At 47.7% G+C, this 20698-nt stretch overlaps 1 protein-coding gene across 1 annotated transcript; it reads left to right on the top strand.

Annotated features, from left to right (window-relative positions):
- The first annotated feature begins 1408 nt into the window (after positions 1-1408).
- On the top strand, positions 1409-18380 carry LOC311234899 (uncharacterized protein). Its single transcript, XM_084322176.1, has 2 exons — positions 1409-2080; positions 16380-18380. The coding sequence occupies exons 1-2, from the start codon at positions 1493-1495 to the stop codon at positions 16905-16907; spliced, it is 1116 nt and encodes a 371-aa protein (XP_084178302.1). The 5' UTR covers positions 1409-1492; the 3' UTR covers positions 16908-18380.
- Positions 18381-20698: the final 2318 nt, after the last annotated feature.

Below are 20698 nucleotides of genomic sequence, written 5' to 3' on the forward strand. Positions count from 1 at the left end.
CTGCTGCCCGGCAACCAATAGAGACATGGAGGAATTAAGACGCCATTCCTGTGACCAGTGTGGGGAGAGCATCAAGACAAAGACACATCTTAAAATGCACCACATGGTACACACAGGAGAGAAACCTTACTGCTGTGACCAGTGTGGGAAGAGCTTCAAGACAAAGTTGCAGCTTAAATGTCACCACGTGGTACACACAGGAGAGAAACCTTACTGCTGTGACCAGTGTGACATGAGCTTCAAGAGAAATGCAGAGCTTAAAATGCACCACATGGTACACACAGGAGAGAAACCTTACTGCTGTGACCAGTGTGGGAAGAGCTTTAAGACAACGTTTCATCTTAAAATGCACCACATGATACACACAGGAGAGAAACCTTACTGCTGTGACCAGTGTGGGAAGAGCTTTAAGACAACGTTTCATCTTAAAATACACCACATGATACACACAGGAGAGAAACCTTACTGCTGTGACCAGTGTGGTATGAGCTTCAAGACAAAGTTGCAGCTTAAACGTCACCACATGGTACACACAGGAGAGAAACCTTACTGCTGTGACCAGTGTGACATGAGCTTCAAGAGAAAGGCAGAGCTTAAAATGCACCACATGGTACACACAGGAGAGAAACCTTACTGCTGTGACCAGTGTGGGAAAAGCTTTAAGACAACGTTTCATCTTAAAATGCACCACATGATACACACAGGAGAGAAACCTTACTGCTGTGACCAGTGTGGGAAGAGCTTTAAGACAACGTTTCATCTTAAAATACACCACATGATACACACAGGAGAGAAACCTTACTGCTGTGACCAGTGTGGTATGAGCTTCAAGACAAAGTTTGAGCTTAAAATACACCACATGATACACACAGGAGAGAACCCTTACTGCTGTGACCAGTGTGACATGAGCTTCAAGACAAAGGCAAAGCTTAAAGGTCACCACATGGTACACACAGGAGAGAGACCTTACTGTTGTGACCAGTGTGGGAAGACCTTCAAGACAAAGACATATCTTAAACAACACCACATGGTACACACAGGAGAGAAACCTTACTGCTGTGCCCAGTGTGGGAAGAGCTTTAAGACAACGTCGGATCTTAAAATACACCACATGATACACACAGGAGAGACACCTTACTGCTGTGACCAGTGTGACATGAGCTTCAAGACAAAGACACATCTTAAACGTCACCACATGGTACACACAGGAGAGAAACCTTATTGCTGTGACCAGTGTGGGGAGAGCTTCAAGAGAAAGGCACATCTTAAACAACACCACATGGTACACACAGGAGAGAGACCTTACTTCTGTGACCAGTGTGACATGAGCTTTAAGAGAAAGACGCATCTTAAACAACACCACATGGTACACACAGGCGAGAGACCTTACAGCTGTGACCAGTGTGATAAGAGCTTCAAGACAGAGTTTGAGCATAAAAGTCACCACATAGTACACACAGGAGAGAGACCTTACTGCTGTGACCAGTGTGACATGAGCTTCAAGAGAAAGGCAGAGCTTAAACAACACCACATGGTACACACAGAAGAGAAACCTTACTGCTGTGGCCAGTGTGATAAGAGCTTCAAGACAGAGTTTGAGCATAAACGTCACCACATAGTACACACAGGAGAGAGACCTTACTGCTGTGACCAGTGTGACATGAGCTTCAAGAGAAAGGCAGGGCTTAAAATACACCACATGATACACACAGGAGAGAAACCTTACTGCTGTGACCAGTGTGGGGAGAGCTTCAAGAGAAAGTCGCAGCTTAAAAGTCACCACATGGTACACACAGGAGAGAGACCTTACTGCTGTGACCAGTGTGACATGAGCTTCAAGGGAAAGGCAGAGCTTAAAATACACCACATGATACACACAGGAGAGAGACCTTACTGCTGTGGCCAGTGTGGGAAGAGCTTCAAGAGAAAGGCAGAACTTAAACAACACCACAGACGGCCATGCAAGGTGCCAACCTGCTCAAGGGCACTTCGACACACTGCCCGGGACGAGCTGGAATCTAACCAGGAAGCTTCTGATTACCAGACGACTGCTCTACCTCCTGAGCCACTGTTTATGCAGGTGATTATATCACTGTAATTATGTTTTTTGATCTAAATCAAGATCCGTGGTCCGAGGTATTAAGAATAGAAATCGGAATACTAATTGAAATTAATATCCGAATGAGACAATTCCTAAGTTCAATAAGGTTGTCTATTATAATATGGATCAATACAGTTTGTGAAATAAAAATGCTCTTTCGTTAGTAAAAGAGTGGGGAAGAAGGGTGGCGAAGAGGAGAGGATAAAGAGCAGAGGATATAAGAGACAGTAACACAGTGTACATGTTTTATATCTCTCACAGACAAAGTCATATTACTTGATACATATTTAACATGTAAATTCTGATGTGTATGTTCTCATTGTTGTGAAGGATCAGATTAAACCGAATATGTATATTTATTTATATATATTTAATTGTATTTGTATATCGTTTGATATCCCCTGTATATTCCTTGTACAATATGCATTGAATATCCCCGTTTCTACTAAACAGCCCATAATAGTTTCATTCTACCATTGGACGAGAACCTGGCGCCAGGTTGCCATACCCCTAGGTCCAAGTTCAATCGTGCCGCCTAACATGTCGAGGCAACCCCCGGTTCCGCGCAGTAATATGCCGGGCGAAATACGTATGGTACTATTTGTTCATAGCGCATATATATATGGCGCTCGTAAAGTAGAACTTTCTTTTAGTCCAGTTCTTTACCCTCCAACAGAGTGACAGACGCAAAAGCCTCCCCACGACGCACGTGCGGTGTAGTAAGGCCTACTTGGCCCAGAATAGGCATTGAGATATCGTGTAGATTAATAGTTGAATGGTCATAGTTTGGCACCATACCGTCGAGTTGGACGTATTCTATTAAGCTAATAATAGTCTATGTATGGTGCATCGTTCGGTTAGAGTTCTACAGTTATCAGTACCCCCATCGTTCCTGACGTTATCTGGACGCTTAACCAGGCTGGTCAGACCCCTAGTGGTGATTGCATCCGAGGAGCTCCGGGCCAAGAGCGACTGGACCTGTATATTGGATTACTCTACCCAGACGACGGCGAGCCTTCCACGGCTCTTGGATTATGCTTTGTGTGCTTTGATTATTCCATGGATAAAGGCCAACACTGCCGAGTGTTGGAATTACCCCCCGGAGAGGACTCCAGGTGAGGCGGCGCTCTACACGTGAGGTCGCACCACGTCTCTCCGTTGTGGACCGGCAGATACCGTTCCACAGAGGGTCCAGCTGTATTCGTCTGCGGCCCGAGGTTCTGTGGGCACTGTGTCCAAGACTTTGGATTCTCCCAAGACACCGTCGGCCAGATGGGATACCGCCAGCGGCTTCTCTAACCCCCCCCTCCTACTGTCTTACAACCAGCGGGACCCCCCCCCCCCCCCTTAGTGTATCCAGCTATAATCATTTAAGTACCATCGCTATCGTTTCCTAAATATTCCAGGTTGTATACTTACTCCCTGCGCAACCAGAGATTGGACATTCAATGTTGATTTACCTACGAATACTCATTTGCCATAAAAGTGCATATTCAATATTTCAAATCATAAATGTAATTAAGTGAATGTTGTATACACCTTTTGCTGTATTAAATATTCGATTTGGTACATTTGTGTTGGTTCGTTTCATCAGGTGGGAAAGTGTTCATCATACTTATATCTTGTACTGGGTGGCCAGAAGTTAAAGTACATGAGGTAGTGGTATTACATATCATATCTAACAATACAGTCAGGGAATTGTACCCCTCAGTTACAATTGGTCCTTCGAGCCGGAGGGTAACTAGTGTAATATTAATATAGTGTTATTAATATCGAAATGGCCTATGATGAACACTCCACGAAACGATCCTCCTAACCTAGAACGCCCGCGGCGCAGACGACAGACACCTCAGTACTTAGAGGCTTACACTGTCAGTCAACTACCTAGCCTTCGACAAACGGTAAACGTGGTAAAAGTAGAAAGTAAAATTATGTCTGACCTTAACGACCAGGTTTCCCCGACCACAGAGCCCCTAGTAGGTCCTAATGCAACTGACCAAGCTCACGGTGGGGACCAGGAGGGAATTGACATGCCTTTACCCCCCGCCACTACTCAAGAAGTAGTCCCCGAACAGCCCCGGGAGGAAGACAACCCTACAGAGAGAGAACTCTGCACGGAAGAAGAGGAGGAGAGCGCCGAGGAACTAGAGCTCCAGGACTCCCCAACGAGTACCCCCAGGAGCGGCTCACGCAGGAGCGGCTCACCTCCACAACCGCCTTCCCCCAGAGAAGCGGCGAGGATGCTACAACAGGCGTTCCTCGTCCGCCTGGCAGCCTCTACCGAACGCGATCGACTTCAGGGTGAACGCGACCGTCTTCAAGCACAGGCGCTCAGCGAGCACGAACATTTTACTATTAAAAGAGAACGCCTCCAAGCGCAGCGACGGAGCGAAGAAGAGCGCATACGCCGGGAGATGAGACGCCGGGAGATGAGACGCCTTCAGACGGAAATTAATATGATAAGAGACCGGGCCGCAGCAGAGCGCGCCGCCGCCGCAGCAGAGCGCGCCGCCGCCGCAGCAGAGCGCGCCGCCGCCGCAGCCCAGCGCGCCGCTGACGTGCCCAAAGAGAAGCCCAGCGCGTCGCTGACGGTGCCCAAAGAGAAGCCCAGCGCGTCGCTGACTATGCCCGAAGAGAAGCAGAGCGCGCCGCCGCCGGAGCCCAGCGCGTCGCTGACTATGCCCGAAGAGAAGCAGAGCGCGCCGCAGCCGAAGCCCAGCGCGCCGCTGACTATGCCCAAAGAGAAGCAGAGCGCAACATCGATCCCATCCAGCGCCAAGCCGAGCGCGACACACTACAAGCCGAGCGCGACAAGTTAATGGCGCAGCTAAGGAAGCGGCTGATGATCCCCAGGGCAACACCCTCTCCCTCCACCAGGGGTTCAAGGAACTCGTCGAGACAACAGTCAAGAGCAGCGCCTCCTAAACGAGCAAGCGACCCTGAACTTGACCAACAGACAAAGCCTATACCCCCCGCAGACCCCCTTCCCAGACCGGTCCAAGCGAGACCCAGCTACAAGGAAGGAGCGGCATACACTGCGGAGAAGCAAGATAAACCACTACAGGATCTGGAAGATCTGATAGAGGAAGAAGAGGGAGAGGAGGAGAACCAAGCCCGACGACAGCACAGTACTCCACCGGACCAGGAGGTCCAGGACAGCCCAGGCTATACCCCCGCTGCGCTACAGACCACCGACTCTATTCACGGGTGAGCACGACGCACGACCAGCCCCGAGGAATAGCACCTGGACCAGCTGGCTATGGTGCCCTGCCGGTACCAGCCCACAGAGAGACCAAGAGGACCCAGCAGCAGATGAAGAGGTCCAACACAGTGTGAAGAACAGTTTCTACGTGGACAACTGTCTACAAAGCGTCTCGACTCAAGAAGAAGCCGAGGCTCTCCTAATCAAGTTACGCGCCTCCCTAATCAAAGGAGGCTTTGATCTCAGGCAGTGGGCCAGCAGTGACCCGCACGTATTGCGCAGCCTCTCCTCCGCAGACAAGGCTGCCAGCAGCGAGACCTGGATGGCGACAATCCCAGGAGAAGCCCAAGAAATGACACTAGGATTAGTCTGGCGCTTCAAAACAGACTCGCTCCACTATAGACACAAACCCTTGGCTCCAGAGCAAGGAAGGTCGGCGGCGATACCGACCACCAGACGGAGTGTGTACAGAACACTCGCCAGACAATATGACCCGTTGGGATGTATTCTACCTTACACCACCAGGGCAAAGATGATTGTACGAGCACTATGGGACAAGGACCAGGGCTGGGACGACCCAATACCCGCACACCTTGCCTCAACATGGAGAGAGTGGGAGACGGAACTCCGCTCACTCCCAGGTGTCAATATACGCCGCAGCTACTTCCCATCCACAGTGAGGCCAGAGACATGCGAGATTGAGCTACACGTCTTCAGCGACGCCTCCGAAGTAGCCTACGGATCGGTTGCCTATTTGCGTGCCCAAGAGATGGGAGGAGAGATACACACTGCTTTCATACTGGCCCGCTCAAGAATAGCCCCACGTAAGCAACAATTTATCCCACATCTAGAGCTCTGCGCAGCCCTCGCAGGAGCGCATCTAGCCACGTTAATCCAACGTGAACTCACCATTCCGGTGCATAGAACAATCTTGTGGTCAGATTACACGACAGTACTCACATGGATTAAGTCTGATTCATGCAGATACAAAGTCTTCGTGGGAGTCAGAGTCACAGAGATTCAAGAATTAACAGAAGAAGCAAGCTGGAGGTATGTGGATACCAAACACAACCCAGCTGACGTCATCACCCGGGGAATGTCTCTGGATGACCTAACCCGTCGCAACATCTACAGTGACGGACCAGCATTCCTCCAGCTCCCGGAAGGAGATTGGCCTACGCCCACCCCGAGGGAAGCAAGTAACGAGGAGGCTGAGAACAAGAAGCCTATGTTCTGTGGACTGAGCACTGTCGCCTCCACAGACCCGAACATAGATGACTGCATTACCCTAGAGAGTGCGCAACAAAGAACATTCCTGCGGCACCACCCAGAGATTCAGTCCACCACTGACATGTCAGCAGCTGACTACGAAGAAGCAGAACTTCTTCTACTACAACGAGCCCAGAGAGACTCGTTCCCCGATGAGCTAGACTGTCTACAGGGAGGAAACCCCGTCCCATCAGACAGCAGACTGATTCACCTGGCACCAGAGAGTGACGCACATAATCTCATCAGAGTGGGTGGTCGCCTGCGGAGAGCCCCCGATCTACCAGATGACATTAAGCACCCGATCGTCTTGAACAGCCGACACAAGGTCACAGAGCTGATCATAAAGAAATACGACGAGGATGTACACCACGCAGGAGCAGAGAGAGTCTTCGCGGAGATCAGACGTCGTTATTGGATATTGCAAGGGAGAGAAGCAGTACGGCGCTTCCAGCGAACCTGTCTAGACTGCCGTAAGTGGCGCGCGCAGCCCAGCATACCACGGATGGCTGACCTACCCCCCTGTCGCCTCCGAATCGGCGACAAGCCATTCCACTCCACAGGCATGGACTGTTTTGGCCCGTTGTATATAAAGAGAGGAAGAGGCACCGAGAAGCGGTGGGGTATTGTATTCAAATGCATGACCACCAGAGCGATACATATCGAGCTCCTTCCGACCATGAGCACAGACTCATTCCTTATGGCCTTCCGGAGATTCATATCACGGAAAGGACAACCGTCTACATTGTTGTCCGATCACGGGACCAACTTCAAAGGCGGAGAAAGAGAGCTGAGAGAGAGCTTCCAAGCTATGGGCCCAGAACTTAAGACCCACCTCGCTCCAGCCCAGATTGACTTCCAGTTTAATCCCCCGAACGCACCCCACTTCGGTGGAACCTGGGAACGAGAAGTACGTTCTATAAAGACAGCCCTGTATGCCGTACTCGGAGCCCAGACTGTGGCAGAGGAAGTCCTAATGACAGTCCTCACGGAGATCGAGGGAGTATTGAACTCAAAGCCCCTCGGTTACGTCTCCAGTGATGTAGCAGATGTCGACCCAGTCACCCCCAACACACTCCTAATGGGGCGGCTGGACCCCGCGCTACCCCAGACAATGTACAGGCCCGAAGAAGCGAACGGCCGAAGAATGTGGAGGTACAGCCAAGTACTAGCTGACAAGTTTTGGAGCAGCTTCCTACTTCACTACCTACCGTCTCTACAGACCCGCCAGAAGTGGGTAAAAGAGAGAGACAACTTGACAGAAGGAACAGTCGTCATGATAGTTGACCAGTCACTCCCCAGAGCTATGTGGCCGGCTGGCCGCGTAAGCAAAGTGATCACCGGTGCCGATGGCAAGGTCCGAGCAGCTGAAGTACTCGTCCAAGGGCGCACCTACACACGGCCCGTGGCGAGGCTCATAGAACTGCCCCGACTCCCAGATACTATCGATGATGACCATGACCCTATGACTTTGTGAGTTGACTGACCCTTACAGCGGACCTTGAGTGGAAGACAGTGCGGTTAATCTGTCTCTGCTTAGCTAATTAGGTGGGACTAATTAGGGGGCGGCTGTTGTGAAGGATCAGATTAAACCGAATATGTATATTTATTTATATATATATATTTAATTGTATTTGTATATCGTTTGATATCCCCTGTATATTCCTTGTACAATATGCATTGAATATCCCCGTTTCTACTAAACAGCCCATAATAGTTTCATTCTACCATTGGACGAGAACCTGGCGCCAGGTTGCCATACCCCTAGGTCCAAGTTCAATCGTGCCGCCTAACATGTCGAGGCAACCCCCGGTTCCGCGCAGTAATATGCCGGGCGAAATACGTATGGTACTATTTGTTCATAGCGCATATATATATGGCGCTCGTAAAGTAGAACTTTCTTTTAGTCCAGTTCTTTACCCTCCAACAGAGTGACAGACGCAAAAGCCTCCCCACGACGCACGTGCGGTGTAGTAAGGCCTACTTGGCCCAGAATAGGCATTGAGATATCGTGTAGATTAATAGTTGAATGGTCATAGTTTGGCACCATACCGTCGAGTTGGACGTATTCTATTAAGCTAATAATAGTCTATTTATGTATGGTGCATCGTTCGGTTAGAGTTCTACAGTTATCAGTACCCCCATCGTTCCTGACGTTATCTGGACGCTTAACCAGGCTGGTCAGACCCCTAGTGGTGATTGCATCCGAGGAGCTCCGGGCCAAGAGCGACTGGACCTGTATATTGGATTACTCTACCCAGACGACGGCGAGCCTTCCACGGCTTTTGGATTATGCTTTGTGTGCTTTGATTATTCCATGGATAAAGGCCAACACTGCCGAGTGTTGGAATTACCCCCCGGAGAGGACTCCAGGTGAGGCGGCGCTCTACACGTGAGGTCGCACCACGTCTCTCCGTTGTGGACCGGCAGATACCGTTCCACAGAGGGTCCAGCTGTATTCGTCTGCGGCCCGAGGTTCTGTGGGCACTGTGTCCAAGACTTTGGATTCTCCCAAGACACCGTCGGCCAGATGGGATACCGCCAGCGGCTTCTCTAACCCCCCCCTCCTACTGTCTTACAACCAGCGGGACCCCCCCCCCCCCCCCCCCTTAGTGTATCCAGCTATAATCATTTAAGTACCATCGCTATCGTTTCCTAAATATTCCAGGTTGTATACTTACTCCCTGCGCAACCAGAGATTGGACATTCAATGTTGATTTACCTACGAATACTCATTTGCCATAAAAGTGCATATTCAATATTTCAAATCATAAATGTAATTAAGTGAATGTTGTATACACCTTTTGCTGTATTAAATATTCGATTTGGTAAATTTGTGTTGGTTCGTTTCATCAGGTGGGAAAGTGTTCATCATACTTATATCTTGTACTGGGTGGCCAGAAGTTAAAGTACATGAGGTAGTGGTATTACATATCATATCTAACAATACAGTCAGGGAATTGTACCCCTCAGTTACAATTGGTCCTTCGAGCCGGAGGGTAACTAGTGTAATATTAATATAGTGTTATTAATATCGAAATGGCCTATGATGAACACTCCACGAAACGATCCTCCTAACCTAGAACGCCCGCGGCGCAGACGACAGACACCTCAGTACTTAGAGGCTTACACTGTCAGTCAACTACCTAGCCTTCGACAAACGGTAAACGTGGTAAAAGTAGAAAGTAAAATTATGTCTGACCTTAACGACCAGGTTTCCCCGACCACAGAGCCCCTAGTAGGTCCTAATGCAACTGACCAAGCTCACGGTGGGGACCAGGAGGGAATTGACATGCCTTTACCCCCCGCCACTACTCAAGAAGTAGTCCCCGAACAGCCCCGGGAGGAAGACAACCCTACAGAGAGAGAACTCTGCACGGAAGAAGAGGAGGAGAGCGCCGAGGAACTAGAGCTCCAGGACTCCCCAACGAGTACCCCCAGGAGCGGCTCACGCAGGAGCGGCTCACCTCCACAACCGCCTTCCCCCAGAGAAGCGGCGAGGATGCTACAACAGGCGTTCCTCGTCCGCCTGGCAGCCTCTACCGAACGCGATCGACTTCAGGGTGAACGCGACCGTCTTCAAGCACAGGCGCTCAGCGAGCACGAACATTTTACTATTAAAAGAGAACGCCTCCAAGCGCAGCGACGGAGCGAAGAAGAGCGCATACGCCGGGAGATGAGACGCCGGGAGATGAGACGCCTTCAGACGGAAATTAATATGATAAGAGACCGGGCCGCAGCAGAGCGCGCCGCCGCCGCAGCAGAGCGCGCCGCCGCCGCAGCAGAGCGCGCCGCCGCCGCAGCCCAGCGCGCCGCTGACGTGCCCAAAGAGAAGCCCAGCGCGTCGCTGACGGTGCCCAAAGAGAAGCCCAGCGCGTCGCTGACTATGCCCGAAGAGAAGCAGAGCGCGCCGCCGCCGGAGCCCAGCGCGTCGCTGACTATGCCCGAAGAGAAGCAGAGCGCGCCGCAGCCGAAGCCCAGCGCGCCGCTGACTATGCCCAAAGAGAAGCAGAGCGCAACATCGATCCCATCCAGCGCCAAGCCGAGCGCGACACACTACAAGCCGAGCGCGACAAGTTAATGGCGCAGCTAAGGAAGCGGCTGATGATCCCCAGGGCAACACCCTCTCCCTCCACCAGGGGTTCAAGGAACTCGTCGAGACAACAGTCAAGAGCAGCGCCTCCTAAACGAGCAAGCGACCCTGAACTTGACCAACAGACAAAGCCTATACCCCCCGCAGACCCCCTTCCCAGACCGGTCCAAGCGAGACCCAGCTACAAGGAAGGAGCGGCATACACTGCGGAGAAGCAAGATAAACCACTACAGGATCTGGAAGATCTGATAGAGGAAGAAGAGGGAGAGGAGGAGAACCAAGCCCGACGACAGCACAGTACTCCACCGGACCAGGAGGTCCAGGACAGCCCAGGCTATACCCCCGCTGCGCTACAGACCACCGACTCTATTCACGGGTGAGCACGACGCACGACCAGCCCCGAGGAATAGCACCTGGACCAGCTGGCTATGGTGCCCTGCCGGTACCAGCCCACAGAGAGACCAAGAGGACCCAGCAGCAGATGAAGAGGTCCAACACAGTGTGAAGAACAGTTTCTACGTGGACAACTGTCTACAAAGCGTCTCGACTCAAGAAGAAGCCGAGGCTCTCCTAATCAAGTTACGCGCCTCCCTAATCAAAGGAGGCTTTGATCTCAGGCAGTGGGCCAGCAGTGACCCGCACGTATTGCGCAGCCTCTCCTCCGCAGACAAGGCTGCCAGCAGCGAGACCTGGATGGCGACAATCCCAGGAGAAGCCCAAGAAATGACACTAGGATTAGTCTGGCGCTTCAAAACAGACTCGCTCCACTATAGACACAAACCCTTGGCTCCAGAGCAAGGAAGGTCGGCGGCGATACCGACCACCAGACGGAGTGTGTACAGAACACTCGCCAGACAATATGACCCGTTGGGATGTATTCTACCTTACACCACCAGGGCAAAGATGATTGTACGAGCACTATGGGACAAGGACCAGGGCTGGGACGACCCAATACCCGCACACCTTGCCTCAACATGGAGAGAGTGGGAGACGGAACTCCGCTCACTCCCAGGTGTCAATATACGCCGCAGCTACTTCCCATCCACAGTGAGGCCAGAGACATGCGAGATTGAGCTACACGTCTTCAGCGACGCCTCCGAAGTAGCCTACGGATCGGTTGCCTATTTGCGTGCCCAAGAGATGGGAGGAGAGATACACACTGCTTTCATACTGGCCCGCTCAAGAATAGCCCCACGTAAGCAACAATTTATCCCACATCTAGAGCTCTGCGCAGCCCTCGCAGGAGCGCATCTAGCCACGTTAATCCAACGTGAACTCACCATTCCGGTGCATAGAACAATCTTGTGGTCAGATTACACGACAGTACTCACATGGATTAAGTCTGATTCATGCAGATACAAAGTCTTCGTGGGAGTCAGAGTCACAGAGATTCAAGAATTAACAGAAGAAGCAAGCTGGAGGTATGTGGATACCAAACACAACCCAGCTGACGTCATCACCCGGGGAATGTCTCTGGATGACCTAACCCGTCGCAACATCTACAGTGACGGACCAGCATTCCTCCAGCTCCCGGAAGGAGATTGGCCTACGCCCACCCCGAGGGAAGCAAGTAACGAGGAGGCTGAGAACAAGAAGCCTATGTTCTGTGGACTGAGCACTGTCGCCTCCACAGACCCGAACATAGATGACTGCATTACCCTAGAGAGTGCGCAACAAAGAACATTCCTGCGGCACCACCCAGAGATTCAGTCCACCACTGACATGTCAGCAGCTGACTACGAAGAAGCAGAACTTCTTCTACTACAACGAGCCCAGAGAGACTCGTTCCCCGATGAGCTAGACTGTCTACAGGGAGGAAACCCCGTCCCATCAGACAGCAGACTGATTCACCTGGCACCAGAGAGTGACGCACATAATCTCATCAGAGTGGGTGGTCGCCTGCGGAGAGCCCCCGATCTACCAGATGACATTAAGCACCCGATCGTCTTGAACAGCCGACACAAGGTCACAGAGCTGATCATAAAGAAATACGACGAGGATGTACACCACGCAGGAGCAGAGAGAGTCTTCGCGGAGATCAGACGTCGTTATTGGATATTGCAAGGGAGAGAAGCAGTACGGCGCTTCCAGCGAACCTGTCTAGACTGCCGTAAGTGGCGCGCGCAGCCCAGCATACCACGGATGGCTGACCTACCCCCCTGTCGCCTCCGAATCGGCGACAAGCCATTCCACTCCACAGGCATGGACTGTTTTGGCCCGTTGTATATAAAGAGAGGAAGAGGCACCGAGAAGCGGTGGGGTATTGTATTCAAATGCATGACCACCAGAGCGATACATATCGAGCTCCTTCCGACCATGAGCACAGACTCATTCCTTATGGCCTTCCGGAGATTCATATCACGGAAAGGACAACCGTCTACATTGTTGTCCGATCACGGGACCAACTTCAAAGGCGGAGAAAGAGAGCTGAGAGAGAGCTTCCAAGCTATGGGCCCAGAACTTAAGACCCACCTCGCTCCAGCCCAGATTGACTTCCAGTTTAATCCCCCGAACGCACCCCACTTCGGTGGAACCTGGGAACGAGAAGTACGTTCTATAAAGACAGCCCTGTATGCCGTACTCGGAGCCCAGACTGTGGCAGAGGAAGTCCTAATGACAGTCCTCACGGAGATCGAGGGAGTATTGAACTCAAAGCCCCTCGGTTACGTCTCCAGTGATGTAGCAGATGTCGACCCAGTCACCCCCAACACACTCCTAATGGGGCGGCTGGACCCCGCGCTACCCCAGACAATGTACAGGCCCGAAGAAGCGAACGGCCGAAGAATGTGGAGGTACAGCCAAGTACTAGCTGACAAGTTTTGGAGCAGCTTCCTACTTCACTACCTACCGTCTCTACAGACCCGCCAGAAGTGGGTAAAAGAGAGAGACAACTTGACAGAAGGAACAGTCGTCATGATAGTTGACCAGTCACTCCCCAGAGCTATGTGGCCGGCTGGCCGCGTAAGCAAAGTGATCACCGGTGCCGATGGCAAGGTCCGAGCAGCTGAAGTACTCGTCCAAGGGCGCACCTACACACGGCCCGTGGCGAGGCTCATAGAACTGCCCCGACTCCCAGATACTATCGATGATGACCATGACCCTATGACTTTGTGAGTTGACTGACCCTTACAGCGGACCTTGAGTGGAAGACAGTGCGGTTAATCTGTCTCTGCTTAGCTAATTAGGTGGGACTAATTAGGGGGCGGCTGTTGTGAAGGATCAGATTAAACCGAATATGTATATTTATTTATATATATATATTTAATTGTATTTGTATATCGTTTGATATCCCCTGTATATTCCTTGTACAATATGCATTGAATATCCCCGTTTCTACTAAACAGCCCATAATAGTTTCATTCTACCATTGGACGAGAACCTGGCGCCAGGTTGCCATACCCCTAGGTCCAAGTTCAATCGTGCCGCCTAACATGTCGAGGCAACCCCCGGTTCCGCGCAGTAATATGCCGGGCGAAATACGTATGGTACTATTTGTTCATAGCGCATATATATATGGCGCTCGTAAAGTAGAACTTTCTTTTAGTCCAGTTCTTTACCCTCCAACAGAGTGACAGACGCAAAAGCCTCCCCACGACGCACGTGCGGTGTAGTAAGGCCTACTTGGCCCAGAATAGGCATTGAGATATCGTGTAGATTAATAGTTGAATGGTCATAGTTTGGCACCATACCGTCGAGTTGGACGTATTCTATTAAGCTAATAATAGTCTATTTATGTATGGTGCATCGTTCGGTTAGAGTTCTACAGTTATCAGTACCCCCATCGTTCCTGACGTTATCTGGACGCTTAACCAGGCTGGTCAGACCCCTAGTGGTGATTGCATCCGAGGAGCTCCGGGCCAAGAGCGACTGGACCTGTATATTGGATTACTCTACCCAGACGACGGCGAGCCTTCCACGGCTTTTGGATTATGCTTTGTGTGCTTTGATTATTCCATGGATAAAGGCCAACACTGCCGAGTGTTGGAATTACCCCCCGGAGAGGACTCCAGGTGAGGCGGCGCTCTACACGTGAGGTCGCACCACGTCTCTCCGTTGTGGACCGGCAGATACCGTTCCACAGAGGGTCCAGCTGTATTCGTCTGCGGCCCGAGGTTCTGTGGGCACTGTGTCCAAGACTTTGGATTCTCCCAAGACACCGTCGGCCAGATGGGATACCGCCAGCGGCTTCTCTAACCCCCCCCTCCTACTGTCTTACAACCAGCGGGACCCCCCCCCCCCCCCCCCTTAGTGTATCCAGCTATAATCATTTAAGTACCATCGCTATCGTTTCCTAAATATTCCAGGTTGTATACTTACTCCCTGCGCAACCAGAGATTGGACATTCAATGTTGATTTACCTACGAATACTCATTTGCCATAAAAGTGCATATTCAATATTTCAAATCATAAATGTAATTAAGTGAATGTTGTATACACCTTTTGCTGTATTAAATATTCGATTTGGTAAATTTGTGTTGGTTCGTTTCATCAGGTGGGAAAGTGTTCATCATACTTATATCTTGTACTGGGTGGCCAGAAGTTAAAGTACATGAGGTAGTGGTATTACATATCATATCTAACAATACAGTCAGGGAATTGTACCCCTCAGTTACACTCATGATGCATCTACTGTGTTTCGATTATGTCCATATTAATCCATAAGGTACATCTCCCTTCGCTGATTATATATCATAGGCCGTTTACATTATAGTGTCAGAAGCAGATACTGAGCAGAGACGGGAGCTATAGAGTGACATAGTGTACAGAATATGTTCATGTAAGGATGTGTGAATCATTTTATCTCCTTACATTTACTTTGTAGGAGTCATACAGTATCATATAAACACCAGTAGCTATTCTCTATATTTACTAACAAGTTAAATATGACTATTCTTTATATTACTAACTGAAGTTATATCTGACTATTCTCTATATTTACTAACTGAGGTTAAATCTGACTATTCTCTATATTTACTAACTGAGGTTAAATCTGAATATTCTCTATATTTACTAACTGAAGTTATATCTGACTATTCTCTAGTATATATAGAGGTTGAGTAGTCTCCTATGATATATCACATTCACACTCCAAGTGAGTTAGATTAACTTCACAACTGCAAATATACCCTACCTGCAGTATTTTAGCCTGGTATCACCCTCAGTACCTGCAGTATTTTAGCCTGGTATCACCCTCAGTACCTGCAGTATTTTAGCCTGGTATCACCCTCAGTACCTGCAGTATTTTAGCCTGGTATCACCCTCGGTACCTGCAGTATTCTAGCCTGGTATCACCCTCAGTACCTGCAGTATTTTAGCCTGGTATCACCCTCAGTACCTGCAGTATTTTAGCCTGGTATCACCCTCAGTACCTGCAGTATTTTAGCCTGGTATCACCTTCAGTACCTGCAGTATTTTAGCCTGGTATCACCCTCAGTACCTGCAGTATTTTAGCCTGGTATCACCCTCAGTACCTGCAGTATTTTAGCCTGGTATCACCCTCAGTACCTGCAGTATTTTAGCCTGGTATCACCTTCAGTACCTGCAGTATTATAGCCTGATATCACCCTCAGTACCTGCAGTATTTTAGCCTGGTATCGCCCTCTGTACTGGCATCAGTATCTGTGTATCCACATCAGTATGCATGGGACATATGTATCAGAGATATGAGCCTATAACGTACTGAATCTTCTAAACATTCACTCTTTAACTCTTCACAGTGTGAAAGTGCGGTCAAGACTGAAGCTTCACTTAAAGAGCAAGGGTTGGAACATGAAGATCTGCAACGTGAACAATCCATAGATCAAGACTCCACCTCAAAACTCGCAGCGGCGTCTCCCTCCACTGATATAGAGGTGTTCGACTCTTTAGACGGGTTCCTAAAGGCCAAGAACATCAATTATGCGCACTGTCCCATTTTCTCTGGCCCAGAGGAGGAGGACGGCGACATTGAGACCGGGGATCAGAACCCGAGGCCACAGATGACACCTTCATGTGAAACTGAGTCTGACCCTGAACATGATGGGGAGCTAAGTACCTCTGAAACTGAACACAGTTCTGATTACTCAACATCTTCATCAAAATATCACTATTTAACGCTGTCCAAAAGGTTTTCCAAAAAGATTCCGAAAAGCTTCCGAAGAGCTCCCTCCAAGGCCGATTGTAAGGAGGAAGAAGGCGAGGACAAGTCAGACGTATCGCAGAGTCATCCGTTACCCGAGTCTGACTCCACACATGATCATGGTTGAAAGAAAGTGTTCTTTTCAGCGACTGTTTATTACTGTTATCAATATTGTCAGAACAGTAACATGTTTGTAGGTGAAGTATTTACCTTGTTTAAAGGTGCTATAGATAATCTTTATGTAGAGTAATCATTAAACATATATAGGCTACATCCACAGAGCTTTTAGAAAGGTGCAGAATAAATGTATTGCTTTTCCCCCAAAAAATATTGGTTAATGGATTTATCATAAAAAAACTATTGTGGGTCCAAAATGAATGTTGCAGCAGGCATGTATCCCCTCTCGACTTCCCATTTCTCCACGTGGAATACACCTGATAAATGACATGCTGGTGTTCTAGTGCGACACCTTGTGGCTGAACGTTATCTATAACACCAGCCAGGTGCTACAACCAGGAAATGCCCAAGAAAGTTTGTCATAATCCATGCACATAATTCCTTTTTTTCCCCAGGTAATCTCTTGGTTACAACAAGATTGTAACAGTAATGCATTTTTATAGTTTATACGTGACAAGGCTTTCATTTTGGGTAAACAGAGTTTGTTTATCATGGCAACTTGTGGCCGGCCCTGTAGTGGTCTGAAAATAGTTACTGCATCTTAAAGGTTTACAAAATAATAAAAAAATGAATGTGTTAATTTTGACAGTCCTAGGAAATATATGAGTGACAATTCAAATGTAAATAATTCATCATATTTGATTGATCTAATTTTTTTTCTGGTGAGAATATCCAGCCGCTTTTAGAGGTCATCACATCTGAGATGAAGACATTTTTTAAAAATGGTTTGATAGAAACAAATTATCATTGAACTTGAGCAAAACTAAAATTATGTTATTTGGAAACTGTAGATTAAATACTCAAGTACAAGTTAAAATAAATTATGTGATTATTGAAAGTTTATGAAAATAAATTCCTAGGTGTAATAATAGACCATAAAATCTGTTGGAAACCTCACATAAAACATGTCCAATCTAAACTGTCAAGAAGCATTTCAGTCATGAGTAAAGTAAAGCACATTCTGGATAGAAAATCACTCTACATTCTCTACTGTTCACTAGTTTTACCATATTTAAATTACTGTGCTGGGGAAACAATTATAAGTCTACACTACAACCACTTTTAATACTCCAAAAAAGGGCCATAAGGATAATTCACATTGCATGTTATCGTGATCACACAAACATATTATTTTTAAAGTCAAAAACATTACAGTTAAATGATCTTGTGGAATTTAAAACGGCACAATTAATGTATAAAGCAAAAAGTAATGTACTTCCAAGAACCATTCAAGAACTGTTCTTTGATAGGGAGGGGGGTTATAATCTGAGGGGATAACTCAATTTAAAAGTGCTTAATGTACCATGAGAAGACGCTGCATCTCGATATGAAACTGGAACAGTCTAAATGTGGTGCTAAAGCAATGTCCAAACATGAGACTTCAAACTGATGTATAAGGAAATGATGTTCACGAGGTACAGGGATGAGGAAGGGACTTGATATTCACGGGTGTTTACATTTTTATTTTATTTCTTTCATGTCTTACATATATAGTTTTTTTTTTGCATATATATTTTTTTTTTCTTTTTTATGTTCTAAAATAGTACACTAATTTGAGTAGTGGAAAAGGGGTAGGATTAAATAAGTGTATACTTCTTCCTACTCCTTTTCGAACATATAGATTGAGTTGTGTTTTGCTTTTGTTATTTTTTGTTTGTATTCATTGCATGTTCGAAATAAAGATATCAAATCAATTATTGTTCGGACCTTTGTCTCTTTTCATAGGACACTGAGTGAAGGTTACAAGTGGAAAGATGGGAGACAGTCATTAAGACCTGCCATTTTGCTTGATAGGGTTCCTTCCTTGCTCTAATCATACACATTACTTCACCGCAATTCAGTTTCAGTTTATACTTCATTTGAACAGGGACAGCACACGTTAATGAACATAAATGTAAATGTGTGATACAGTGTTAGTCAAAGCAAATGTTCAACTGTTGTCCCTGGTCCTGTTGTTAAAGAGCAGCTAAAAAGACAGCATAACATATATGGCATACAGTTAATTAAGAACAGGTTAAAAACACATCATGCAAGATATGTACAGCAGACATGTACAGACAATGTATGTACAAACAATAATACGACATATTAGGTACATACGATCATACATGTACACGTAGGCAAGCAGACAGGGTTAGGGTAGGGTGCCCAATCGCGGGACAGTCCCGATATTGGGACGTTTGTCCCGCTACAACAAAACAATGTTCCGCAATTCAAAGATTAAAAAAATATATATATATTATTATTTTTTTTTCTATTTTTTTTTTCAAAGATTATTATTTAATTTTTTTTTAATGTTGTTAATTTAATGCCTCGTTCCAATACCCTCTTATATTTAAAATAAAAAAATCGGGCGACGTCACAAACCAATGCATTGCGCAGCTGAGGCTGCCGAGCAGCTCGCGAGTCGCGCTGCCTGTCACCTGTCCGAGCGAGGCCGGGGCAGCTGTGTGTGTGACGTCAGTCACTCGAGTAGTCAGAAGAAAGACCGCCAATATTACTGATACAAGTTGTTTAGCTAGCTAAGAAAAACAAGGAAATGGAGGCAAAAAAAAGAGACTTTGCTCATATAACAGAGACTGGGACAAGAAGTATACGCGGCTGAGATCCGTTTCAGATGATCCCCAAAAGGTAGAATGCAGGATCTGCCACATGCTTCACCTTCACCCATGGAGGAGAGGGGGACGTGACGTCACGTATAGTTGTTCAGAGGAGCACCTCTTCAGCAAGTCTGGCCCGACTATTATTCATTGAGAACTGAATCAGAGGGTCGGTTTGTTATAATAACAGAATACACGGGGAGTATCGCCGGGACACTGTCCAGAGGGAAGGGGGCAATAGAATCCGGAGGCTAATATCCCCAAAACCGGAGGTGAGTGTCTCAAATGCCTTCATTGTCACCAGTTGGTATCCCGTTATTATTATTATTATCAGTGTTGGTGGCACAGTGGCTATAGTGTGTCATCTTGTGCTGCACTGATGCTTGTTGTGAACACACAGACCCTGACACTGTGACTGTGCACTTTCCCGGAGACAGGTTTAGAACTTAAGTCGTACAGTAATAAGGGAGCACGTTGTACAGTGCATGGGTGAGACTCCCCTCCTCCTCTGTCACAAAACGCCAATGTTCCCTGGAGAGTGCACATGTTCCTGTTTGCATAGGATTAATGGAGTGATTTTATCAGCTTACCAAGATTGATGGTTACCTGCTTAATGATGAAAGTGTGATTAAATAAAGATGTTGGTGACATAGACAGTAGCGGCTGAGAAGGTGATTGGTGAAGCATCTATACAGTTTAATAAGATTAATAACAAAATGTGCTATATATAGCCTACCGTCTGCATCGAATATGAAATAAAGGCATTTAAATAATAAATACATTTCTTTAATTTTAATTAGCAATACATTTTTCTTTTTATTTTCCTTAGTGGAACAGCCAAGTCATCCGGTACAACCGTTCTGGTGAACCTGCTGCTCAGAGTGAAAATAATCGGAAAGTGGGGGCTAGACCACAATGGAACAAATTTGCACGTAGTCACAACAATAACAAGCACACTTTCAGGTAGATAACTCCCAACTCCAACAGATTTTTTGTGGCTTTAAATATATATTATAAATATTATATGAAATATATAGCCATATTAAATATACATAACACTACAGATATTACCTGAAAAATACAATCAAGCTCACAATAAACTTAAGTCATCATATTCACCAAGACTGAGAGAAAGAGAGAG

Source organism: Notolepis coatsorum, assembly GCF_963971535.1.
Source record: "Notolepis coatsorum genome assembly, chromosome: 9".
In the NCBI taxonomy this organism is placed as follows: domain Eukaryota; kingdom Metazoa; phylum Chordata; class Actinopteri; order Aulopiformes; family Paralepididae; genus Notolepis; species Notolepis coatsorum.

Coding starts and splice junctions, on each gene's coding strand:
- LOC311234899 (XM_084322176.1), top strand. CDS start 1,493: ATGAGCTTCAAGAGAAAGGCAGAGCTTAAACAACACCACATGGTACAC. Junction 2,081..16,379: donor CTGAGCCACTGTTTATGCAG/GTGATTATATCA, acceptor AACTCTTCACAG/TGTGAAAGTGCGGTCAAGAC.